General features: G+C 47.9%; 1 protein-coding gene across 6 annotated transcripts in view; it reads left to right on the top strand.

The window, feature by feature from the left end:
* The window catches only part of NOL4L (nucleolar protein 4 like), a gene marked incomplete at its 5' end in the record, with an annotated part of 139,408 nt that overhangs the window by 78,239 nt on the left and 34,414 nt on the right, over nt 1-26,755 (top strand). For 3 of the 6 annotated variants that reach the window (XM_082225991.1, XM_082225990.1, XM_082225992.1), the window contains one exon: nt 26,222-26,363. In XM_082225991.1, the coding sequence (XP_082082117.1) occupies nt 26,222-26,363 (142 nt within the window). Of the gene's footprint in view, nt 1-4,401; nt 4,550-5,411; nt 5,502-6,071; nt 6,291-26,221; nt 26,364-26,755 lie in introns of those variants that run through there. The other 3 variants (XM_082225995.1, XM_082225994.1, XM_082225993.1) reach the window with 3 other exon arrangements.

The following is a 26,755-nucleotide window of genomic DNA, read 5'->3' as shown; positions in this document are numbered from 1 at the left end:
AGAACACAGCATGGGTTTAGTGAGCACTGCAGCAGGTGGCAAAAGTGTTGCCTCTGCTTCATATTCCCAAAGCAACATTGTGGACAACTGCACCCTGGTTCCTTCTACTTCAGCTAAACTTGCAGCTTGTAATTGTCTGTCCCCCCCCCCCTTTTCCATGCATGTTTGGCCTTGCAGAGAACTCATTCCCCCAAGTCAATTGCTCACTTTTAAGTTGTTGATAAGGTCTAAAACTTTGTCTCTTGTTACTGCTGTTTGCCTTAGTTCTTATAGCTACTGTTTTGAGAACAGATGCAAATAATTCATTCAGCTGCAATCTCCTTTTCCTCCTTTAGCACACCTTTGCCATCTAAAGCTCCAAAGGCCTCTCTAGCTAATGTCCTGTTTGAATATTTTTTTTAAAAAAATTGGTAGTTGGTCTTCATGTTTTTAGCAATGTGCTCCTTGACTACTTTTATTTTCATCTCTTGAATTTATTTAATCAAAGCTTGTGTTCCTGCTTGTTCTCATCGGAACAAGACTTCCATTTTCTGAAGTGAACGTTCATAAGAACGTAAGAAGAGCCTTCTGGATCAGGCCAATGGCCCAGCTAGTCTAGCATCCTGTTCTCACAGTGACCAACCAGATTTCAATGGGAAGCCCAAAAGCAAGACCTAAGCACAACAGCACTCTTCTCATTTGTGATTCCCAACAACTGGTATTTAGAGGCATAGTGTCATAGAATCATAGAATCCTAGAGTTGGAAGAGACCACAAGGGCCATCGAGTCCAACCCCCTGCCAAGCAGGAAACACCATCAGAGCACTCCTGACATATGGTTGTCAAGCCTCTGCTTAAAGACCTCCAAAGCAGGAGACTCCACCACACTCCTTGGCAGCAAATTCCACTGTCAAACAGCTCTTACTGTCAGGAAGTTCTTCCTAATGTTTAGGTGGAATCTTCTTTCTTGTAGTTTGGATCCATTGCTCCGTGTCCGCTTCTCCGGAGCAGCAGAAAACAACCTTTCTCCCTCCTCTATGTGACATCCTTTTATATATTTGAACATGGCTATCATATCACCCCTTAACCTCCTCTTCTCCAGGCTAAACATGCCCAGCTCCCTTAGCCGTTCCTCATAAGGCATCGTTTCCAGGCCTTTGACCATTTTGGTTGCCCTCCTCTGGACACGTTCCAGTTTGTCAGTGTCCTTCTTGAACTGTGGTGCCCAGAACTGGACACAGTACTCCAGGTGAGGTCTGACCAGAGCAGAATACAGTGGCACTATTACTTCCCTTGATCTAGATGCTATACTCCTATTGATGCAGCCCAGAATTGCATTGGCTTTTTTAGCTGCCGCGTCACACTGATGGCTCATGTCAAGTTTGTGGTCAACCAAGACTCCTAGATCCTTTTCACATGTACTGCTCTCAAGCCAGGTGTCCCCCATCTTGTATTTGCGCCTCTCATTTTTTTTGCCCAAGTGCAATACTTTACATTTCTCCCTGTTAAAGTTCATCTTGTTTGTTTTGGCCCAGTTCTCTAATCTGTCAAGGTCGTTTTGAAGTGTGATCCTGTCCTCTGGGGTGTTAGCCACCCCTCCCAGTTTGGTGTCATCTGCAAATTTGATCAGGATGCCCTTGAGTCCATCCAAGTCGTTGATAAAGATGTTGAATAAGACCGGGCCCAAGACAGAACCCTGTGGCACCCCACTAATCACTCTTCTGTGTCACTGACAGTAGAGGCAAAACATAGCCATCGTGTCTAGTAGCCCTATTAATATCCTCCAATTGCTTCCTTGACTCTGATCAGCATCCTGTTATTTTTTTCTGTTTGTATGCTGCTTACATACAAAAATGGCTTCTAAGTAGTTTACAAGTATAAAATCAATTATAAACCTATACATCATTAAGACACACAATAAAACAATTCCCTCAAAGCATTGAAAACACCCATAATTAAGGTATACATTAAATAAGCCAGTTAAAAAGAATGTAGCTGAACAACAATTAAAACAATTTGTTCAGGAAGTTCAGGTTCAGGGGAATGCTTGCCTCAACTGGTGTATCTTCAACAGCTGATAGAATGCCAATATGGATGGGGCCTTTTGAATTTCTGCGCCACCAGTGAAAAAGTTTGTCCAAAACACCAGTACCATTAGAGAAAAAGCTCTTGGCTCTAAGTGGTACCTTTCCTTGTTTATGTTCAATAGTCCTGTTGTAATCTTACTATCTGTGGTTTTAAGCATTCCCAAGCATTCTGGGGAGATTTAACCTTTCCCCTTCAACATCCTTTTAACCAGCTCCTTCATTTTGGGGAAATTTCCTCTTTGGACTTTCTTGGCAATTGTCCAGTTATATGTTGGTTTGAATATATGTTGAATTGGATAGCACCGTGCTCACTGTTCCAAATCTGTTCAACAACAGTTGTATCCCACCTTAGGTCCTGGATGCTACTTAAGTTCATGCTTGGTGCCCCTTTGGTCAGTTCCAGAGGGGCACCAAGCATGAACTTAATATGGAACTGCATGTTAAGAGTTCACCTCCGTTAACATTTGCTTCCAGTACAATCCGAAACAGGTTTGCATCTCTCCTCATGTCTGTGGCATCTGGATACATTCAGCAACCAAACTGGTTTTCCTGCTGGTTCAAAGGGCTCGTCCATGCTTTGCGTGTCCCCTGCCTAGAAAGCAGGGGTCCAAAAGGTTTTCAGTTTGCCTTGTTGCTTTCCACCCAATTGACATTTGCTTTGATTCAGCAGTAAAAAGTAGATTTTCCCAGGGGAAATTGGCGGGACAAGCAGAGCCCAAACATTGGGAGGCATGGAAACCAAATGACAACTTTACAGTTTAATGTAGATTTTGAATTCCACTTCAAACTGCTCCAATTTCAACTTTCTTTACTTTCTGATTGGAGGCAAGCTACAAGTCCTATTGAATAATATTAAAGTAATTGATTTGAAGGGACGCGGGTGGCGCTGTGGGCTAAAGCCTCAACGCCTAGGGCTTGCCGATCGAAAGGTCGGCGGTTCGAATCCCCGCGGCGGGGTGCGCTCCCGCTGTTCGGTCCCAGCGCCTGCCCACCTAGCAGTTCGAAAGCACCCCCGGGTGCAAGTAGATAAATAGGTACCGCTTACCAGCGGGAAGGTAAACGGCGTTCCGTGTGCGGCTCTGGCTCGCCAGAGCAGCGATGTCACGCTGGCCACGTGACCCGGAAGTGTCCCCGGACAGCGCTGGCCCCCGGCCAATAAATGTGAGATGGGCGCACAAACCCCAGAGTCTGTCAAGACTGGCCCGTTCGGGCAGGGGTACCTTTACCTTTACCTTTAATTGATTTGAAACAAATAGTGTTGAGTTTAGGCCAGGAGAGGCCAGGGGTCATGCCCTTAGCTTAGGCATTCAAATACCTATGCAGTTATCGGCAGCCTTAAGCAAACAACTACAGCACATCCCGACATGTCATATCAGAGAAACACCTTCAACACACATGTGGCAAAAGGTTTGGCCCTTGGAACACAATTCATCTGGAAGCTCTCGCTGAAATAATGAGAAATAATGAGAGCTGTCATTCTCCCCTTTGCGTGGTGGATTGTGTCCTCTTGTTGAGTAAAGCCATTTGGATTTCCTGCCGCTGGCACCAAACTGTCTTGGGCTGGCCTATGAACTTGCTCCCAAGCACAGTGGTACCTCGGGTTACAGATGCTTCAGGTTACAGACTCCACTAACCCAGAAATAGTACCTCGGGTTAAGAACTTTGCTTCAGGATGAGAACAGAAATTGTGCTCCAGCGGCAGCGGGAGGCCCCATTAGCGAAAGCGGTACCTCAGGTTAAGAACAGTTTCAGGTTAAGAACGGACCTCCAGAACGAATTAAGTTCTTAACCCGAGGTACCACTGTAAGCAAGAACTTGAACGTGGGTAGTTCCCCGAAAAGTGCCCCGGGCTGCTGTGTGTCTGAGCGAGCGCCCCTTGTGAATAACCTGCTGGGAGCGCCCCTCTTCTTTGCAGGGCACATCCAGCCCTGCCCTTCCAGCAGGATGCCTCGTACCTGCCTTCCATCATCCTTCCCGGCAAGGAGTCCAGGCCGCTCTTTAGAAAATGGACGGGCTCCTCTCCCTCCCTCCCTCTCTGCCTCCTCCTCTCCTCGTGCGTTTCCCCCCGTTTCTTTCTCTCCACCCTCCGGCGGCACAACACAGCGTCTCCCTCTGGCTTTCGCTTCCTTGCGCGCACGGTGTGTGCGCCTATGTGTCTCCGACAGGGCGTGCGCCGCCTCCTCCGCCTCCTGGTCTCCCCCCCCTCCCGGGATGCGTGTAGGAGGCTCAGGCTGCCTGTGTCCCCCCCTCCCCCAGCCCTCTCTTCCCCGTCTCTCTCTCTCTCGCTCCCCCCTCCCCCCGATCCGGGAGTGACGCGCTCCGCAGTGCCAGCCCTCCTCTCTCCTCTCCGCTCCCCTCCCGGCGGGGCGCTCCTCCTCGGGCAGCAGCTGGCTGTCAGCCTTCCCCGGAGCGCCCCCTTCTCTCTCGGCCAGGGCTGGCGCAGGCCGGCGGCGGGCCCCAGGCGCCGCAGCGGCCCCGCAGCAGGTAGGCGATGGCTGGGGCCGGGCAGGAGACGGGCCGCCCCGGCCACGGGGAACGGGAGGAGAGAGAGAGGGGGCCGTGCGTCCCCGGACGCGCCGCGCTCCGTGCGCCCTGCTACGAGCAAAAGCAGCGGGTCTTGGCGGGGCGGGGGGGGGCAACTTGTGGGTCTTGGGGCCAGCCAGCCATTCCCCCACCCCGGGAGGGGGTGGTGGTCGAGTTGAACCCAGGCTAGCCTGGCACCGGGGGCGCGCAGAGAGAGGAAGGTGTGCGTACCCAAGGAGGAGCGTCCGGAAAGCCCTGGCGACCCCGGGGTGTGCGCCGGCGAATTGGGCGTGCGGGTGGAAGACCCCCGAGAGGTGGCCGCTCGGGGAGGGATGGGGGGCGGCGGCGGCGGGGCTGCCCTCGCCGCTCTCGCTCTCTTGTTTCACTTTCCGGCAGCCAAAGCGCTTTACACGCCTTTTTCAGGGGGCGGCCACGCGTGGGGGTGGGGAGGGGGCGTGTGGGCACGGAAGGGGCGGAGGCAAGTTTATTGGAGGGGAGCGCCGAGCAGCCTGCGACTGGAGGGGCGCGTCCTTGATCGGAGGGGGTGCGCTTTTGTTTGCTTGCCACTATAGGAATTCCTCGGGATCCTCCGATGGGGGGGGTGGAGGAAGAAGAGCCGCGACTGCGGGGTGGGGACGCGGAGAGAGGAGCGCGCTCAAGGAACGGGGAGGGGGGTGTCCGTTTGGAGTTAGCCAACGGGCCGCATACACTCTGCGCTTGGAATGCTCGGGGGGGGGGAGAATCCGTGGGGGGGGGGTCAACGGCAAGAGGTGGAAGAAGAGTGTTCAGCGATGCCTGGCAGTACGGGGGAGAGAGGGATGGGAGGCGCGTGGAGGCGGAAGGGGACAGGGGGCGTGTGAATGCCGGACTGAACTCGTGGAGGAGCAGCCGCGCGCCCGGCGATTGTTGACAGGTTGCTCGGGCTCTGTGTGCGTACACGGAGGTGGGCAGGGGAGGAGGACCCGGTGGTGGGCGGCTGCTCCGTGTACTCCGGGTAGATACAATGGAGGACGGCCTGGGGCCCGTCTCCAGGAAGGAAGTTGCGAGGACTTTACCGGGTGGGAGTGAGGGGGGTGTGCATGTGTGGATGCACACCCGGGAACTTATCCGACGAGTGTTACAACAGTTGCTGGAGAGTTCCTTTTGCAGACGCACTCCTGTGACCTGTCCCACTGGAACGTGGGCAGCTGCGAAGTGAATGAGTTTGTAGTAACACCGCATTTCTCCTTCTTGCGCGCGCAAGAGCAGGGCGCTGGGTTTGTGCGCGCGCGTGTGAAAAGTAGTTACAGAGTGCTGCGTGTCGGGCAGGGCTCGTCTGACAGTTTGCTGGCGTTTTGGCCGGGGCGAGGGGAGCGGTGGGTGGGTGGCCTCGCGCGGAATCTGCGCGCAGCCAGCCGGGGTCAGACGCGGCGCTGGGAGTTGTGAGGCTGGTAATGCGTGGATCGGGGCCGGCGGGCCGGGGTCCCGTTGGCTCGAGGGAGGAGGGGCGGAATCTCGCCGGTTTTGAAAACTCCCTCGTGCGTTCTGATTCCAGACTGGCCCCCACGACTCCTCTACCTACCGACCCTCCTTCCCAGACAGCTACCCGAACCGAACCGCCTCGGCCTCGTCTTCCCCTCTTTAGCACCTAGAGACAACCCCCCCCTCCGAGCGGCCTCTCATTAGCGTCTCTAATGAGCCCGATGCCTGGAGAAAGGTTAAGGTTAGCGCGTCCTTCCCTTCTCCTCCTTTCCCTTCCCTCGCCAGCATCTTCCCCTCCCCGGAAGAGCACAAAAGCGCAGAAAGAAGAAAGTGGGGAGAGGCGGCGGCGAAGGCAGATCAATGGGGAGCTCCAGACCCATCAATTCGCCCAGGGAGCTGCTTCTCCTTCTCTCCAGCATCGATTTTCCCTTTCCCACCCTAGGCGCAGGGAGAGACACCCCCCCTTCCCTTCCCTAGCCTTCCCTCCATCATCTCCTTTCCACCTGGAGAGTAGGAGGGGCGGGGGTCTCTCTCTCTCTCTCTCTCTCTCTCTCTCTCTCTCTCTCTGCCATGGCGCTCCTCCTCCTCCAGCTCTTCCTCCCCTTTTGGGTGGGGGTGGGTGGACTGGACTGGAAATAGATTTCTCCCCGGAGGTAAAGCTGGGCTTTATGGGTCAATCCCTGCTTCAGGCAGCAACCTCCGGGCACCAGCTCGTTGCAAACACTCCGTCAAGATTTGCCTGCCTGAGCTTGGGGGGGGGGGAGCTTGGGGGTGGGAGAGAAGGGAAGGGGGTGCAGAAAGGGTTGGTGCAGAAAAGGAAGGGGGAAAGTCCCCAGGAATGAGTGTATCTGTGGGTAAGGTGAAGGCTTTTCAAAAGCAAGCCTTGATGCTGTGTTGCGAACAGTACTTTTCTTAATGGGAAATATTTCTGGCTCTGTTTTCGCAAACCCTTTCTCAGGTCTGCTATTTACTTCCTGTGTTTTTTCTCCCCAGCTGGGTGGAGGAACAATGGAACAGGCGTCACATGCTAATAGTTTCTTGGCAGTAATGTCACTTCCCTTAATATTTGGTGGAACAGACAGTGAACTGTTGGCAGGGTATAGGTTTGGCAGGGTATAGGTTGGGCAAAGGGGAGAGTTTGGACTTGGGATGGGAGGGAACACTTCCATTAAGGTAGGGTAGGTGGTAACTGTCAAAAGCCTCTTTTCCTCTTCTGCTTTAAATGAATCTTGGTAGGTTTCATTGGAGCCTTTCCTCTGCAATATTGAATCCAGTGCCTATTTGAGTTCAACAAGTCCCTCATCTACAGTGCAAATACTGTTCATGTTTTATCACTCAGATAGTCACCAGCAAAGTGTGCAAAGTTTTCCCTAGCAAAGTGTGCAAAGTTTTCTAATTCACTTGTTTACTCCAGAACGTGTCATTTCAAGTTAGAAGACTTTTTTTTTAGTGCCCACATTGAGATTTCATATTCTTTGCCAGGGCCGAAACGAAGCGTTATTTCACTTGGGTCAAAGATCCAGTTTGGCACCCCCCACGCACATTTGTGTACACACACTGCCTCAATGGCGCCTCTTATGGGGTTCACCTGGGGCAAAAAAAACAAGTGAGGCCCCCCAAGGCTACAACTCTCATTGTGCTCCCATTTTTCTGTTGAGACTGATACTGTTGAGCCCATGGCAGAGCAGGAACTTGATCCTTGGCTAGTCCTAGACCTAGATGGATTTTCATGGCACCTGGGTGTGTAACTCCGAGGATTTTATTGATAGCCTCACAATTTTTTAGATTCCCCCCCAAATACTCACTTGATTATTCCCTCTCGAGAACCAAGTTTGTACAGGAAGACGTATAAAGAGGTATTTTGAGTTGCTGCCTACCATCTGTGGGATTTCCTTCCCCATGTGGCATGTCAAAACACGAGCCACTTTGGGTTGTATTGTGCCATCTTTTTGTTTAATGCTGAAGAGTGTGGATAGTTTGCCTGCTTTGCAACCATTTTTAAATGTTTTAATCTGTCCTGAGCTTGAGGGGTGTGAGCAGGTTAGCAATTCAAATAAAATGAATCCATATTTCTTGGCTCTAATGGACTTTGGAACTGGGTGCCAGTTCTCGCCTGCTGAAGGCTAAGCAAAGCCTTCGAGCTTCAGGAAGGGCAGTTTTGAAAGCCTGTCTGACAGCAGTTTCCCCTGGCATGGCTTGTAGCCCCGTTCCCTCCGCCCCAACAGTGTTCGCTTTAAATATGCCTGGAGGCAGAAATTTGGAAACCTTTTTTCTGTAGAGTTTGCTCCTTTTTTGCTTCGAGCAGTGACATATGGAATACTTTTCATGTTTAAATATCTATCTCTTTCTGATCTGGAAAAGGACAGGAATTGAGGGTGATAGGGAATCTAGCAAATATCAAGTATGCCCATATGAAATCTATATATTTGGATTCCTGTATATACTTACCGGGGAGTAAGTCTCATTGAACTTAATAGGAATTACTTCTGAGTAGACATGTATAGAATTGCCCTGTAAGTACAATTTGGAAATAAGTTTAATATGCCTCTTTCTCAAGTAAAAGTGTTTAGGATCAAGAGGTGTTAGTCAAATTTCTTTATAATGTTTTTAAGTAATTAATCAACCGTTAATGTTAAGCTGATTACAACAATTACCTCTGTCTCAATGTAGGTGGTATTTTGAGCATATTATTCAATGAAAGTGATTATTCCTTTACCATAAATAAAAGGCATATCATGTATTGTTTTCAAAATCCTTTTAATGCATAGCTTGTATGCTCCCCCCAAAAGAGACTATCAGCACTGAACATTCTTTCAGGGCTGACAGCTCTGATTAAAATACATCTGCAGCTAATGTATTATAATTGATTAATCAAGTAATGCTTCCAGCTCCATTTCTTATATTTTAATGTCTTAGCTGGTACAGTGTTCCTGAGCAGATTCTCTTCTGTTACACCCAAGAGGGGTACAGTTTCATGCAATGGATAATGATGAGAGTAGGGCTTGCTGTGAAGAGCAGCACACATTAGCCAACCTGTCAGAAAGGCTTTTGCTGCATGTGATTTGTATAGTGTAAAAGCAGGTAGCATTCTTTGTCCTTTTGTGTGGTCTTTGGGTACGGCCACTGGGCTTCATTGGTGATTCCATCGGGCTTCTAGGCTTCCAGGTGCAATATCGGCTATGTAACAGCCCCCAGTGCTTGGAGTCGAAAAAATTTCCCTTTCTATAGAATGCACTTTTCTGTGGACTGAAGTAGTTATGCCATGATTAAATGTGGCTCAGTATCTTCTAGACATGCTCACAAGACTGTGTTTAATGCTTGATAACTTGGAGAAGTGGTGGATGTTACTGCTTAGATGAAATATTCCTTGTGGCTGCTCACTGTCCCTCTGTTTAGTGCTACCTTGTGCTGTTCTGTCCTTGTTAATTTGTTTTTTTAAAGTAACAACAATAAAATGAGTACCTTACAGAAGAGGTTGGACTATATTATCACAACATTATTGACTCACATCCCACCCCTCATCTCTCATGTGGTTTTAGAATAGTTTTCTAAATAATCAGATCTTACGCATGGCTGCTGATTCACCAATTTTCATAGTTTCCCCATCCCTTTTTCTTAAAAAATTGGACCGCTGTCAGGGGCACGAGTAACTTAGTTTTGAAGTTTTCAACACTATGTGTTGCTTTGGCCTATTTTTAGGGAAAGTGACTAATACGTTTTATAGATGAAATGGATACACAAGAGAGCTGAGTAGCGTAATGGTTAAGAGACTCAGCTGTGGACCAGGGCATTCCTGGTTCAAATATTGCCTCTGGCACAAAGTTCCTAAGTCTGAGCACCCCTTTCCTCACTTGGACCAGTGCAATAGAGGGGATGGTTAAATCTTCCTTCCGCATGGAAATCTCATCACATCTGCTTTTATTATTATTAATTTTAAAAACCAGTAAGTGACACAGTTACAGCACAAACTTATGCACGTACACTCAGAATTAATTCCCATTAGGTACAGTGGGGCTCACTCCGAAGGGGAGGTGGGTACAGGATCCAGTTTCGCATCCAGTTTGGACCTCACAGTGTCAACCCACTATCTGTAATACACAAATGATACCTGCTCATCTCAGAGATGAACTAAACATTGCTGGATAATTAAAAAATTCCTTCCAGTAGCACCTTAAAGACCAACTAAGTTAGTTCTTGGTATATACCAAGAACTAACTTAGTTGGTCTTTAAGGTGCTACTGGAAGGAATTTTTTAATTTAGACTATGGCAGACCAACACGGCTACCTATCTATTGCTGGGTAATGCATGTGAGTGGCTTTGGAAACTGGAAAACACCATATAAATGCTCAGTATCATCATCATCAAAATAAAATCCACTTCCCAACATTCCGGGATGACCAAGAAACAGAACTCAGGGATACTCAGAGGTCCTGTTTGGCCACGAGGCCATTTCCCCCAAACCACATCCACCTGACCATCACTGGGTGGCGTCAGCTGATGGGCCGGGAGCAGGGTGCAGTCCTGCTGGGTCTTACTTCACCAGCTCTTTTCCTGTGGAAAACATGCTAGTGAAGTAGACCTAGCAGGATCGAACCTTCCTCTCATCAGCTGGTGAGTGGAGATTTCAATCCTGCTGGAAGCTGCTTCACCCACCCTGTGGGGGTCAACCTTGACAGGTGGTTGGGACTGCTTACCTGCCGGTTACCTGATGTCATAATGTCAGATGATTGACAGGTGGGTAGCCCCACCCACCTGTCAGTGTTGGCTCATGGGGTATGGGGGGCCGTTCTCCAACCTGGTTGAAGAGGTGAGGCTGTCCAGTGAAAGGGCAGGATTGCTTCCCAAAGGCTGGGGTGCAGGCTTAGTCCCCTTCTCAAGTACACTCCTTATTTATAAATTTTATATCATCCTGCCCTTCACCATGGATGATATCAAGGTGGAGCACACAACTATGCAAATTCATTTAAAAAAAAAAAAACCCACATAGGTCACAGGTAACACTGATGCACTCATTTTGCTAGTTACACTCTGGATAGAGGAATGGCTGCTGTTCCTTCCTGTGGGGGGAAATAAAAGCACAGCCTCTCTGCTGTAGTGGGGCCAGATTCTCCCCACACCTGCTTTTGACAACAGGGAGCCTTGGAGAGGGAGCAGACATCTCTCCTTTTTTTTTCTTTTCTGAAGGCATGTTGTGAGGAAGGGGAAGCTTTCTGCTTGGTTCACCCACCAAGCCCCAGGGGTTAGCTGCAAGAATTGGGAGAGGGAGCACCGTCCCTGGGCTGTGAGGATTCCTCTCCTGCTCCTCTGGGCTCGGAGGCCATGTTTGAAGGAGAGTGGGGGCAGCAGGAGCAGGTCTTGAAGAACAAGTTCCCTCGGCCCATGCCAGTGTCCTTTCCATCTTGAATGCATGGACACAGCCTGACACACTTGGTGGGCCTTTTGCTGGCTGCAACCACAGCAAACTGTTCCAGTGGGGGGGGGGGGAATGACACTCAGGCTCTCTGTGCATAAAGGGCAACACATACCCTGCAAAGCAAAGGGATATGTATTTAAAAACAGAACCACGCTTCTCTTGAAAAGCATCTCTCACCGCAGACCCCTCCCACTCAAAGGAAGCATTTTGCATCTCTGATCTTGTTCAGAGCAAAAAACTCGAAATCCCACAGAGCGTGTCACAGCTCTTGGCTGTACCTAAAGCAGCTCTTTGGATCTTTGCGCGAATACTTTTCGAGTGGAGGTGCAGCAGTGCGGAGAAAGCCTGAGCCCAACTTCACTGGTGCCGCCACCCTTGCCAGTCCTGCTGACCTGTGTGGGTGTAGAGGACTCTGGCAGGCCTCCAGAAATGGGAAGCTCTTAGTGTGGCACGCCTCCTTCGCCTGGCAGTCCTTATAGTTTGGGAGGACTATTGCGTTGATGGCAAAATGGGCAATAAATGGTTGTTTGCATCCAGAAAGAGAGTAGAGTGTTGTGAGGAATATTGGGGTGTGAAGGAGGAGGTGGGCAGGAGGTGTTCCTGTGTTTGGGATCACACATAACATAAGCCCAGCCCAGGGAAACTGACCCTGGCTGTAAAAGAACCAGGTTATTGATAGCACTTGCTTCTTACATTTACCAGGCAGGGTTACATGGTGAGCTCTGGAACAAAATTGTGTCACTGAAGGTGGTTCCTGTGGGGTGTCTGTATTCCAGAGAAAAATGGAAAGAGGTTCCAGTTGAAGGCTAGAAAGAAAGAAAAAGCAGAATGGAAGACTTTCTCTGTGGTCCTTCTCACTGCCAGTATCCCCTCCTCTCCCTGGTTTTTTGTGTCATCAGGGAAGCTGGAAGACTTAACAGATGTTTACAAAGCTCTTTTCCATGCTGAGGGGCCGGGGTGGCGGCCGGGTGTCCCAGAAATGCAATGCGTTGCAGACTGGTGCCTTTTTTCTTTTGTCCAGGTGGGACATGATGGGGATAGCAGTCTAGTGTGAATAGTGGAGCAGGTGGAAGGTGTGTGCGTGCGCCTGTCTTTGGACTCCACTCCTTTCTCTGGGTGTTGCCTTATGAACGTACCTGGCAGGGGTTTGGTTGCTCTTTCGGTAAAGGAGCTGAGTCAATATTCCGTGACTCTCATCGGTGGAACTTTACTGCAGGGTGCTCCCGTGAGCTGGATGTGCGGGGCGGGGGAATGGGGTGGGGAGGGAGCGAGAGGGGAGGGTGAGGAAGGTTAGGCCAGGAGAGGCCAGGCAAGAGATTGTGCTGGCTGATTAGGGCAGCTGCTGTCGCTTTCACCGGTGTCACCGCTGGCATGGCATGGTTGCTGAGGCGCCCAGCCCGGAGGGGGACCGTGGTAATGGATTTGTGCTCTTTTTTTGTAATGAAAGTTTCATTTGCAGTTTGTTTACAAGAAAGAAGAGATTAGCAGAGAGAAAACTCCCCAGAACTCAGGGAGGAAAGGAAAAGAGCTCTCGAGCTGAAAGGAAGTGGAGGGGGTGCTGGTTGGATTGAGTGGAATTTGTGACGGGGGCAGCTAGGTAGAATGGACTGGTGCACATGACAGAAAGCAACCCCCACAAAACGCCTCTCCTGGTCTCATGTTGTGGAAAACCAGATGGAATGTGTTCTTGTGAAGGAGCCCAAAACATTGGATGCACTTGGGTCGCCCCGTAGTTTCAAGGGCCACAGTGACTGTGCGCAAAAGAAGAGGGGAACATGGTGCACTGGGAAGGTTGGTCTTGTGAACTGATGAAGGTGGAATTCTCAGAACCGAAAGGGAAACCCAGCTGCTCATTTGTATTAGGGGTGGGTGGTGGGCAATTTTCAGTTATACAGAAGGCTATAAAATTTCTGACTGGGGTGGGGAAGAGAATGTGGCTCATGTTCACTTATCTGCTGAGGATGAGAGAAGGAGCAAAGGTTTTAAACAAGTTAGCAAAAAAGCCGTATGTCTGGCTACCCGGGATGAGCAAGAGTGGCTCTAGACAATCAGGAAGGGGAAATTCTGTTTGTGGCAAGAGATCTGGTCTTTTTTATTTATTTGAAGACGGTGACATGCTACAAATGTCTAATGCAGGCATGTTTGGGCAAGTGGCTAGTAAATAAAAATAATGTGAGCTGGAAACTTTTGTGGGCTTAATTCCAAGTCTTTAAATAAAAACCTGCAGGGAGGTTGAATCTGGCAACCTATTAGGAAGTACCTTCTAAACTGCAAGAGCCATTCCTTTGGAATGTGCGTCTGAGAGGCTGGGAAATATCAAGAGAACGTTGGTCCCTGGATCTGCCAAGGAAGGTTAAATGAAGGATGTCCTTTCTTGGGATTTGGGGGGTGAGAGGACTGTTCTGGATAATCTGCCGAGTTCCTTCTAAGTATACTGCTTCCTATACTTATATATTTTCTGATTTTTTCAGCTTAATGCTTCGGTACAGAGGATGCTGTTTGTATGTTTCTCTGTACAGGCAAGGTAAAGCTATACTTCTCTATGTGGGAGATTCAAAGGGCCGCGGATGTATACAGCTGATGTTCTTTCAACCCCGAAATCTGCATGCGCTCCTGGCTTTATCTCACATGGGTCTCCCTGTTCATACCACACAGGCTGCTGTGATTTTGAGTCCAGCGCAGGCCACATTATATGCATGGTGGGAGCAGAATTACAAGCCTCGAAAAGCGGGGACATGCATTGCTCACCTTGCGCTTGGTTTAATAGCAAGCCAGCAATGCAGGGAGTTGCTGTTTGGCTGTGCCATCATTAACAAAAGCTGCCAGGAGATGCTGCTGACATTGGGACCTGTCTGGCAGGACCTCTTATGACAGGAATCCATGTGGCATAAAGAGGACAGAGATGGCAATTGTGGCTGGCACAGAAAGGGCTTCGCAAGGAATCCTCCCAGTGTGGACTCTTACTGGTTATGACAAGGCACCCTGGTGAGATTCTTGGCAAATGCAGAGCTTAGCTGGTAATGACAGGCTGCTTGCGAAAACCACGAAGAAGCTTACATAGAGTTGGTTGTGGTGGCTCGTTTCTCAGCTGTGCAACATTTCCTGGGAGCTTTGGATGCCTTCACTGCTTGGGCTGGCTGTCAGTAGTTTGGCTAAAATGAATTGTGGGGTGGGTCTAGCCAAGGATGCATATTAGACTTGTATTCCATTATACTTTTCCCGCTTGAGTTATGCCTTTACCCACTACAAGCCCTCGGTTTGGGTAGACTAAAAATGTGGCATGAATGAATAAAGAATAAGTGTTTACACATATACCAAAGTTGAATGGGGGAAAATGAATATTTGAAATGTCTTATATTGAAGCAGGCTACTGTTGCATCTAGCCCTGTGCTGCTTACTCTGACTGGTAGCTCCTCACCAGAGTCACCAGTAGGGCCCCCTCCCATCACCTGCCACCTGAGCCTTCTAGCTAGAGTTGTGCGGGGATTGGACCTCCATGTAAAGTGAGCCCTGCCGTTGAGCTATGGTCCCTTCTGAAACGTTTTGACTCCCAGGTTCCAGCATTAAGTATTTGCAACAGAGGGCACCAAATCTAGAGAGAAGGCAAGTCTCAGCAAATTGCAAATGCGGGCTGAACAGAGGAAGGAACAGAGGACATAAACTCATAAACTTAAGCGAGAGGGAAAGTAAACTTGGCTGCAGACTAGGCTACCTGATTTGTGCAAACTACGGTAGGTTGTCTGTATGTCAGGAAGGGCCACAGAAACGCTTGATGAAAAGTTAGTGAGTCAGCACAGTGATGCTGCTGCCAAGGAAGCCACCTCTGAACTGAATTACTTTAAGAAATAAGAAAGGAAGCAGGCATGGGAGGAAGTGCGTGTTCTCTAGCCTAGTCAACGTGTGTGCAGCCGTACTGTGCTGAACCTGGATCACTCCACTTATCAAGAAAGGCAAGGGAGGGGCAGGCAGTAATCCAAAGCAGAGCAAGAGAAGCCATTGGAAGCATTGAGAATAGATTGGGGTTGGGGCGAACACACATGCAGCAGGTGGTAATGGGTTCACTTGGCTTGGAAATGACTGCAGCCTGTTCCCATAATACTTTCTGCATGGGCTATGCAGGCCTTTAGCTGCGCCGCCACATACTGAGCTTTTCCTATGGAAGCCAAAAATAAAACTTGAAGTGGGCAAAAGTGGTTAGGATCCTATTGCCACATGGGTTAAGTTCATGGCCTCAGAATTTTATATGACATGATTTGTGTGTGCAGTAGCAAGGCTGAAAGGGCTCAACGTAGCCAAAGGATGCAGTTGCCGTGTGCAGAAAGGGTTGTGAGAATAGGGTCCAGTGAGCGGAGGGGATGTCACTGAGGATAAACATGTGATTGTTCTCCTTTTCTCCTGTGGATAAGATGAGAACTCTTTGGCATAAACTGCAAGGGAAAATATTCAATCTGTATGTTAGGAAAACTCACTAGCTGCCAGATTGGTGGTTGCCTTGAGGCACAGTGGTGTGTCTCTCTCACTTGGAGGCCTCTAAGAGCAGGTTGCATAAGTTCAAGTCCCTGGGACAGGGCTCTGTTTCTGTGATGTTAATGAGGAGACAGGGTGACCAAGCTGTGACATATGTTCCTCGACAGACTGAGAGGCACTGCACAGGCCCCTGGGATTCTTCCAGTTGGTGAAGTTTAACCCTCCACCTGAATTTTAGCATGTCTTTGCATAGTTGTGAAGACCTGGAATTCCCAGGACACACCTGCACCCAATCTTTATTTGCGCTTATGAGGCACATCTTATGAGCCTGTGGTCCACGCTCTGGACAAACTACACAACTTGAGCCCAGGCTGGTCTCTGCCCATCTGCTTGACCATTAGTGCGGACTGTACACTCTTCCTGGTGGAGTAATTGTGTCTTGAAAGATACTGTTCTTCCTTTTTGGGGAGACTGATACAGGGACCAAGTTGGGGAATTGCGAAGTCTCCTGTTCAAACATACTTGGAAGGTGCTTTTTCTCAGCCTGAGCCCTCTGCATATTCAGTATGGGGATAAGAACTGACGTCCCATTTAGAATCACTATAAGGATTAAAACTAGACAGTACTGTATATTTGAAGTGTGCAGAGCACTCAAAAGTGCTATATAAATGTCATGTAGTGATTTGAGCGTTCCCGGGCTTGTGGAGCTGCAGCCCCATGCACAAGAGAGAGAGGTATCAGCAGACGTTGTGTCAAAACAACAAGAATGAATGATAGAAAACAGTTAGCAGAGAACATTTGTCATAATCTGACAAATGCCTGGGGAAGAGAGATTTTTACTTGGTGTTGAAAAGTTGTTAATAATGACTGCTCCAGCAAGGTGGACCTTGCTGGGGGAGCATTCCACAAGCGGAGAGCCACAACTGAAAAGGCCCCTTCCCTCATCACTACCTTCTGAACCTCCCTCAAAACTGCAGTGTTGTCTAGAGGTATTTCACCCCTGTTGCAGGTTGAGGTTGGACTGAAGCAGAGAGTAGCATACAAAAAACCTGCTGTGCAGTTTGTTGTTTTTATCCTCGTATTATGGGCTGAGAGAGAGTCATGTATAACAACCCTAATATATATACTTTCCAGAGAGGTAGGAAGAGTCCTTAAAAATGTGAAAGGAAAGAAACCCAGACAAAACACCTTGAATGGAAGAGCAATTAGTGCCGTAAAGTTCACTGTTATACCCCTATTGCAGCTTGGAAGGCTGTGCAGAGAGGCAGGGAGGGAGAGTAGCTTACAGGAGCAATGTAGACTACTGTTAATATTGCAGGATAAAGGAAGACTACATGAACTGCTTCCTCCCAGGCCAGAGCAAACACTTAATTGCTTGGAGAAGCCATTTACTTGCATGCAGCCTGCACTTCTTAAATGTTAAAATTTGAAAAAAAAAATACCTAAAAGTAGTTTGTGAAGCTAGATCTGTCAGAGTAGAGATGCCTTTCTTTGATGCTAAGGCCTAGGTAACACCCCCCCCCAAAATACACTGTAACATTTTCCTGCAGGAAAATGTAAGTGTGTGTGTGTGTGTGTGTGTCTGTGTCTGTGTGTGTCTGTGTGTGTCTGTGTGTGTCTGTGTGTGTGTGTGTGTGTGTGAAAATTGCTTGAAACACAGAAGTACTATCCAAATGGTTTACAATTGACTGTGATCAGTAGGAACTCCTGTGCAGTCAGAGCCATAGGAGAAATTTTTGGACAATTCTGCTCTCCACACACTCCCTAACTTGGGCAATCTGGAGTGACTTGGTAGATAAGAACAGCTAAGGGCACCCCATGACCTAGGGGTGCATGGCCTTTTGCTAATAGCCTTTAGCTTCCCACCTGACGTACATCAGCAGTGGGGAACCTGTGGCCTCCCACAGCCACTGTAGCCAGAGAATGATTATTCTGGCTGGCATCCGTCTGTCTCAGGAGACAATGGAGAAGTGCACCTTTGGGGATGAAGTCAAACCGTTGGAAGGTTGCAGGGCCTTCTGTGGTAGAGACCAATAGGAGAGAGACATGTTTGGTTGCAGCTGGGGTAGATGAAGGAGTCTGGTTGTGCTGCTGTAGATGCACCATGGTGCTGCTTCTCTCTGCGTCCCTCCCAACGGTCATTCCTTCTCTGGTCACTGCTGTGGATACATGACCTGAGCATCTGTCTCCAGGCACTGCAGTTGTCTGCAAGGAATTCTCACACAGCGAGGGTGGTGTTGCCAGCCTCCACATCTCATTTGCAGACATCTTTGTAACACAGAGTTGATCTGCCAACAGGCCTGGTGCCTGAAGCCAGTTCCCCACAGAGCACATCCTTGGGTATCCTGCAATCTTCCGTTCTGTGGCTGTGATCAAGCCAGTGTAGACAGGAGTGCGAACATACTTGGATTGTGGTCATGGGAGAGCATGTCTTTGTTTGAGACTCTGTCCTGCCATGCAGTGCCCAAAATCTTCCTGAGGCAGCACAAGTGGAAGGCATTGAGGCATTGCTCCTTGTGGCTGTGGGTTGCCCACGACTCACTTCCATAAAGCAGTACACTTAACACGCATACTTGGTAGACCTTAATCTTTGTACTGATCATTAGCACCCCATTCTCCAATACCCTTTTGGAGAGGTGAGCCATTGCTGCCTTGCCAATACACTTGTGCAGCTCAGCATTGAAGGAGAGGTTGCTGGTCATGGTGGGACCCAGATGGTCAAAACTCTCCCACCTCAAGTGTGTGGTCCCCAATGCTGATGTGTGGCATGCTGGTGATGTTGTCCAACAACTCCTGGAGGGCCACAGGTTCCTCGTTCCAAGGATATAGATCCATCTGTCTCATGGTTCTGCCCACACCACACAAATTCAGCTTTGAAAAGGGAACTAGAAGTGAGAGCTCTGTGTTACTTTAGACATTTCTAATCTACGTGTAAGAAGAATCCCATGGAAAATGAGTTCCCTCTTCTCTCCTGACCTGGACACATAAGAGTGAGTGCGGAAAGTCAACTGTTTGTGCCCCATGGTGGAAGGTGCTGTAGGGATCTATGCTGACAGACATTCTTTTTATTTGTGGCTGTGTGCTGCATGTTTATTCCAACCTTCCTCTTGGGAGCTATGGGTAGCTTATATGCTTCCCACTTGCGTCCATGAATTGACCTATTGTGAGCTGCTTTGGCGGGCCATCTTTGGCCAAAAGGCAATCCAAAATTATTATTATTTTTTAAGTAATATTTATAAATTTTCAACAATTTAAACACAACACTACAAAAAACAAAAAAATACAACAATACAATACCATACAAAAAACACTACACAACACTAATACAAATAATTAACAAAACAAAACAAAAACCATTCAAAACACAATCCAATTTCAATATCTTATCTTTCATTCACTTGTTTCCACGACCTCCTCACACCTCCCTTTTTGTCTTCCACTTCTATTAATTGTTTCAGCAATTCCTCTCCATCTTCCTCTGTTTTCTATCCTATAATTATCTTAACACATTCTAACCTTATTTTTCCCTTTAATACCCTATTAATCTATCTATACCTAATTCCTTATAACATTTCTACTAAAGCCATATAACTTCATGCCAACATTCATTAATTTTACAGTATTTCTGTAAGTAGTCTTTAAACTTTTTCCAGTCTTCTTCCACTGATTCTTCTCCCTGGTCTCGGATTCTGCCAAGGCAATCCAAAATTAAAATTGTTGTGCTTGTGACAATCCTGTGAGGTAGCTTAGGCAGAAAGATTATAATTGGCCCAGGATGTCACTCTCAGCATTTTGAGAGTGTTGATTTTGGGATTGCTGTAAGGGCTGCTCCCTTAGGACCACGCTACACATTAACAGCTGCATGTACTATATGTCAGAATGTGGATTGTGCTGAATTCTTAGAAAACGTAGTGAATCAGTGAGGCACTCTGAAGTGTGGCACAGGTGGGGAGGCTGTGTGTGTCGAATGCCTCCCCACCCCCCACACTTAACTACCAAAGTCACATTCCCCCTGATATTTTTGCCTTGGTGAGAATTGCCTGATGCCTCAGAGACCTACCAGGAGAAACATGGTGGGTGTGGAGTGAGAGATGTGGGAGAACTATTCTGCACATCTCTCCCACCCTCTTGCTTTACGAGCTGACTCGTTTCCCACTAGGAATTCAGTGGTAACTGGTTTCTGACACATGGGCCTGCCACCCTCGCGTCTAGTTTGGCAGTTCTGTAAATAGAGCTACCTGGGCAAGTCCCAGATACTGCAGTGATGGGCACAGTGTAAATGGCTACAGTAATTCCAGCTGCTGAGGTTTGTGGTGTTGGTAGTGAAAGAGGTGGAGAAAATATGCTGGTTTGCCCCTGTGTGCATTTTAAATGTGATTATTTTATAGAGACTAGAATAGGTAGCAAGTAGGGTGCAGAAGCCTTGTTTTCTTCCTTATTTTGGATTTCTGTTGCATGTTCAACATGGAGAATCCTCTGCTATCCTTAAATCTTTTCATGCCCGCAATACACTTATCACTATTATCAGAACGGTGAGCATTCCACTTAAAAAAGGTGGAATTCTGCAGCCTGTATAAACTTAAGTAAATTGGACCTGTTGGTATAAATTCTCCTGTTCTGCCTAATTTATTCTGCTTCTGCAACTCATGGGGGAAGGGGTCCTGCAAGGCATGGAAACTCCATTCCTGACCACAGGCAATCTTGTCCAGCTCCCAAACCTGACCCCTTGAGCTTCCATCATGCATTGGCCACACAGTTCCAAACCTATTTTCACATCCATAAGGGCTAGAAACTTGAATTTTAAACTGAGATTCTCTGGAAGCTGAATTTTGTGCTCACACTGAACTGCTGCGTACACATAGCCCTTACCTTCCCCAGTTTTTTACAGGCAAGCAACTGGGGCTGTGACACTTTTTCTTTTGCGCATGGCTGAGCAGGGATTTGAACTGGGACCTCCTGGCCACACCGTGCTAAGGCAGGCTGCTGACATCTCCCCTTGCATGTCTCCATGCTGTTGTACGTCCCCTTGGTGCATTTGCCAAAGGAGAATGGGGTGCACACTTAAGACGAGCAGGGTCTGCTGGGTGCTTCCTGTTCTTTGTGACAGGCCCCTTGTGGTACATCTCAGCGTGTGGATCATCCTGTGGCTTGTGCAAATCTGAATTTCAAGGGGGTTCTCTAGGCCGTTTTGTCCTGCAACCCATTTTATAAGCCAGGCAGGCTTGAGGCTGTGCAGAAGCCATAAATTCCAGGAAACTCCCTGCAAGGCGCATCTCAGTGGGGATTTGGGGTTGGGGGAGGAGGCAGGATGAAGCCACACTTCCTGCCTTGTGTGAGCAGATCTGTCTGCAGCCAGCAGGACAGGAAGAGGAAGAGGGAGCGCTCAGGCCTGTTCTGAAGATGTTTGTCCTCAAGAAAAATAAGGAGGGAGAGAAGGGAGGGAGGGGGTAGAGCAGCTTTCCAGGGGCCTGTTTGGGGAAGGGAGGCCAGGGGTCCAGACCCTCATAACTTTTTGGCTTCAGGCTGGTACACTGAAAATGAAGGGATTGCTGGGGAATGGATGGAAAGGATGAATAAGCCTGCTAGGGTGCATCTCCATTTTAAAATGGTATGTGCAGTTTTGTTGTTGCTCCCAAGCAGACAAGAAGACTCATAAAAGGGCAACTAAAATGTCCAGGTCGGAATGGGTGGGTTGCCCTTTTCCTTATGAAGAACAGCTTGACACCATTCAGTCTTTGCAGGATAAAAGATGAATGAAACAATGAATGGGTTATGTTATGTTACCCACGTTTATAAAGTCATGAGTAGGGGGAAAGTGCTTCCCTGTGAGTTGCAGTTCCTTTGGGTTCTCTTCAGAAATGGATAAGCAGCAGGTGGAGGCCAAGCAGGAGAGAGCATCTCTTTTCCCGTAAATGAATGACTTATGTCAACAAGAGAGGAGTCAGCTTCCTAAGGGAGGCAGCAGCAGATACTTAGGCATTAGCTTTCCAGGAGTCTGAAAAAAAATGTTTGAGAAGTTCTAAGACCAACCCTTTTTTTAAAAAAAGGTGTCCAAGCAACATCTTTTTCTGCCTTGCCTATAGAACTCATTGCCACAGGATGTTGAGAGAGCCAGTAACTGCTTTTAAAAACAGGTTAGATATATGAGTCTAGATTTGTTTGTCAGAAGCGCAGCCTTTCTCTGCAGAGGCTGTATACCCCTGGCTGCCAGATGCTAAAAGCTGAAAAGAGATAAGGGGGTTCCGCTCCCACGCCCTCCCCAAAATCCTCACTGGATTATCTGGTCTGAGGCTCATTTGCAGAGGTAGGCGGGCCAGCGATGGTCTGAGCTGCCTTTGAAAAGCTGTTCAAAGAACAAGGCTAAAGAGAGCAAAAAACAACAGCTCTGTGTTCATATGCCCAGTGGCTCTAGCCCATTACTAGGGATGTGGTCTGCCTATCATTTCAGGAGGAAAAAGGCAGGCAGAAAACCCATTAAAGCAAATGCCTTGGAACAGGGGCTCGCATCGAGTCCTGCTCTGTCAGCCCTTGCCGCAGGGGTCTTTTAGGGAGGGGTCCCTCTGCTTTTCCGTTCATGCAGGCTCTTAACTGCCTTTATGGTGACGCTGATGATTTTGAAATCTTGTGGCTGACCTTTCCGGCTCTGGAAGCCATCCAAGGCCTGTGCCTTAAAGCACAGTGAAGGTTAGGGAGGAGGGAGGGAGAGGAGAGGAGAGAAAGAGGGTGCACACATGAGAATGTCCTCTTGACCGAGGGAGTGGGAGACAGGAATGCAATCAATTCCATAGGAAGTGCCGTGGAGATGCCAGGCAAAGTTTTCTGCGACCTTTGAGAGGGTGTGTTTGTTCCCCTTCCAGCAAATAAGAACCCTTAGACAGAGTATTATTATTCAGCTGGCAGACCAGCAGGAGCACCCTCAAACAGCCACCTGCCACCTGTGGCACCAGGAGATAAGAGGATAAAAGGCACAATTTGCCAGAAACATCCCCTGCACAAAGTCCGTTGGCCCATGAAGGAGGCAAGAAAGGATGTACCTCCTGTTCACTTCAGCGGAGTCTCTGCAGTGGGATTCCCCACCTTATCAGTTTGTACTTGGCAAGACAAACCATCTCTCAACTCTTTGGTGGGATGAACAGCTCCCTTTGCTTTTGTTCAGCTCCAGAGATGAACAAGTCTCTGGATTTGTGGGAGCAGTGCAGTGTGAATTACGAGTGTGCATCCTTAAATACTCATGTAAAGGCACCTGGGAGCCTCACAGATGCTCACCATTCTGGATAGAGAGAGGTGCATTTTTGTTAAGTTTATTTGGTGCTTTTCATGCTGTGGCAACCAACTTAGCTATGCAAAGTGTGGACCACTTTTACTACTGGGCCGTTACGGTGAGGATCACTTTCCATTATTCAGCACCAACACCTGATTCTTGGAAGTTTGCTGCTTCTGAATAGAAATAAACTGTGTTTGTGCAAATAGCAAGTTCCTGTGGCGCCTTAGTATGGCACTTGCCTAGAGGCTCATTGCACGACGAACTGATAAATATAACAAATGAATATAAATATTTATTTATTGCAGCAGAAACTCCCATGGACTAGAGCCCACATGATCAAGTGCCTGGAGTGGGAGAATGAATTAGGGAGGCTCCTTAGGCAAACTGTCTTTTCTCTCCGCCCCCCCCCCCTTCCCACCAGCATTGGGGTAATAATGCCAGCCTGTCTTCTGGAGTTGTTGTAAGATCATTGTGATAATGTATGTGAAGTGCTTGGAGCAGTTGGAAATAGCATTAAATATTAGTATAACCATCAGTAAAAATAATTTGTTAAATAGGACTTTAATAGCATTTTAATGGGGGCATTTTATATGCATTTTCTAATTTTACTTTGCTGCTCTTCTCTCCACATTTCCTGTTAATATCATTTCTGTGTTGGGTTCCTCTCGGCCAAGGCTGGCGAACCTCTGGCCCTCTAAATGTTATCGGGCTTCAACTTCCACAATAATTGGCTATGTGAGCATGCAGCTTTCAGGTGGGGCATGTGGCACAATTACCTATTATTTCTTTATGGCCCCATCTTCTACCACACCTGTCTCTGTGCCTGTGGTCAGGCTTCTTTTCTCTCTGTGGTCGTTTGCCTGAGAGCCTCACTTCTCTAGACCACTGTTTCAGGTGAGCAGGTGGAGGTTACTCTCCACCCGGTTTCAGGCCATATGTGATTTTCTCCCCAGGGGAAGATCTTCATTGCCAGCCAACTTGTGGGCTCTACACTCTTGAGTAACTATTGTCACAAACAAGAAAAACAGGGGTTGCCATATGTCCTCTTTTTCCAGGACATGTCTTCTTTTTCATGGGTAGAGCTGTCATAGTGATTCGTAGTTAAAAGCAGAAGTTCAGAATATGGCAACCCTATCAGGCAGCCATGCCAAAGGCACACATCTCTTTGCTAATTAAGAAAAAGTGGACCAGGAGTGGGGAGTGGGAGAAGGCAGGTAGGTTGTATTGCTTTTATATTTTGATACAAAAAACCTGAACACAAAAAAACATGCAGAATAAAACCATACCGTGTTCAGAACTAAAAAATTTCAGTTTCCCCCCACCAGCATCCACTGACCCTCCCTTCCCCAGAGAGCTTAATGTCCTCAGCACAACCAAAGCATATTCATAGTACTTGCTTACAGCAGGATCAGAGATAGGAGAGGGAGAGGGAGTCAGTACAAACACGTATCAGGCCTAAAAGAGCCAAACAGATTTGTATTGGATTAGAACCAAGCTATTGCCACCTTATGCATTTACATATTCAGTAAAGGAGTACTTTATCCCACAAATGGATCTCACTTTCTTGAGCTGCTTATGTATTCTTATTTTGCAGGTGAGGCTTTATAATAAAGGCACTCCCCAAACCCTTTGCTACCAGTAATCCAAAATAAAAAAATTAAAGTTCTTCTAGAATTTGGCTATGGTGGATCAGGCATTTGTATTGTGTTTTTAAGCACTGGTATAGTTAGTTCCAGAGGGCAATTCATGTTAGTCTCTTGTAGCAAGCATTCAGATTTTTGTGGGCGCTTAAGGACTAGTAAATATATTATGACATAAGCTTTTGTGGATTCACAGCCTTGTGTCTGACTAAGTGGGCTTGTGTCTGTGAAAGCTTTTGCCAAAATAAATTTGTCCATCTTTAAAGTGTCACATGATTCTTTTGATAGCTTTTGCTACGATTACTGAGGTGTGTTTTACCAAAAAAATACTGCAAAAGCTCTTAATATGTACTGGATTTTGGGAGTCATATATCCTCAAGTAGTTTTTTCTTGCTTGGTCTTCCTTGAGCCCCCTACCCACGGCACAAATATGAAATGGCACTACTGCTGATTCTTTGGCTATGACTTTCTTGAATTTTCCCCTTAAAATGCATCTCCTTCACCTATCGGTCCTTGATCATCTTGCCCATCCTTGCTTCATTTATTCTATTTTATTCTTCAGTTTCTTTGTTTTTGCTGCTGTTCTGCCCCAAACAGCCACGTACATATATTGTATATTTTCAAAAACATCTAGGCAGAGACCGCATCACATCCATACTCTGTGCAGCACCTGGCACCCGGATGGCACTAGAAAAATGTAAAAGAGCAGCATCGTATTGGTCGCGTAGTTGCATTCAGATGTGGGAGATCCCAGGGTCAAATCCTCACATAGCCAAGAAGCTCCCCAGATGACCTTGTGTGGGTCACACTTTCTTAATCTACCTCCTGGGATTGTTGGAAGGATAAACAAGATAAGACTTAGACATGAATGTTGTGTCCCCTGACGGGGGCGATGGCAGGGAGATGCTGGCGAGGGGACTATGAATAATATCCAGGATACAGGATCTCCTGGTTCTGGTATGTATAATAGGCTCCAACCACAGCAGCTTGTTTTTTCCATGCCAAGTTCCTACAAGCGTTCCATTGTCTGCTACCTGCTTCTAGCAGCTAACCTGCCAGTATGCGCAAGCTTTGCCCGTCTGCATGGCTCGTATAGCCAGGCTGGTGCAGGCAGCTCTCTGCCATGGGGAGGGTGGATGTCAGGCAGGGCAAAAGCAATCTGTCCCTGGAAGCAGGCCTTGCCTAATTGCCCTTAATTCAGCTCTCTGTCATTCGTCACCTTCACATCTTCAAACAGGAAGCCTCAGTGGGAAATGGGCTGTGCTGGGGAAGTCGGGGGGCCAGGATTTAGGGGTGGGGAGAGAAGGGTGGGTGGGTGAGGGCTGGTAGAAAGGTGGAATCACCCTCCCTTTGGTTTATCTTTTAACCCTTTCTTGCTCCTCTCTAGGATGAGACATCGGTGAGCAGTGAGGACTTTGATATGAGTGACTCCACATGGATGTCAGCTGACCAGCATCTTAACTCCAGTCTGAGTCCTAGTCAGGAGGAAGGGATGCGCAGCCCGCAGAACATCCACAGCCAGGAGGATGGTGAGTGCCCATTAATGCCATCTGGGGCGAGGGGTATTTTTCAAAACTTTTTTTTATAATGTACCCCCCCCCCACAGTGCATCATTATTATGCTCTTTGGCCCTTTGGATCCTTCTGTCAAAAGTTCTAATTATGCATCTCTTGATGTAATTAGTGCTCTTTGCCATGTGCAAGTTGTAAAGAACTCCAGGCCAGTGATGGAGGCCATGCTTGCAGTCTCTCTCTGGTGGCAGCTCAGCAACTCTTGTCTTGCGGTGCCTTGAGAGAGAGAGGCAGGCATGCCAGTAATATGTGCCCTCCCCACTCTTTCTTTCTGAATTAAAACTCGGTCCACATTTGCAATAGAATAAGGTGGCGATGAGAGTGGACTGTGCGAGCTCAGGATTCAAGCA

Source organism: Podarcis vaucheri (assembly GCF_965113315.1).
Source record: "Podarcis vaucheri genome assembly, chromosome: 6".
NCBI lineage: Eukaryota > Metazoa > Chordata > Lepidosauria > Squamata > Lacertidae > Podarcis > Podarcis vaucheri.
Note: the sequence above shows the minus strand (reverse complement) of the source record. Positions and strands in the feature narration are given on the sequence as shown.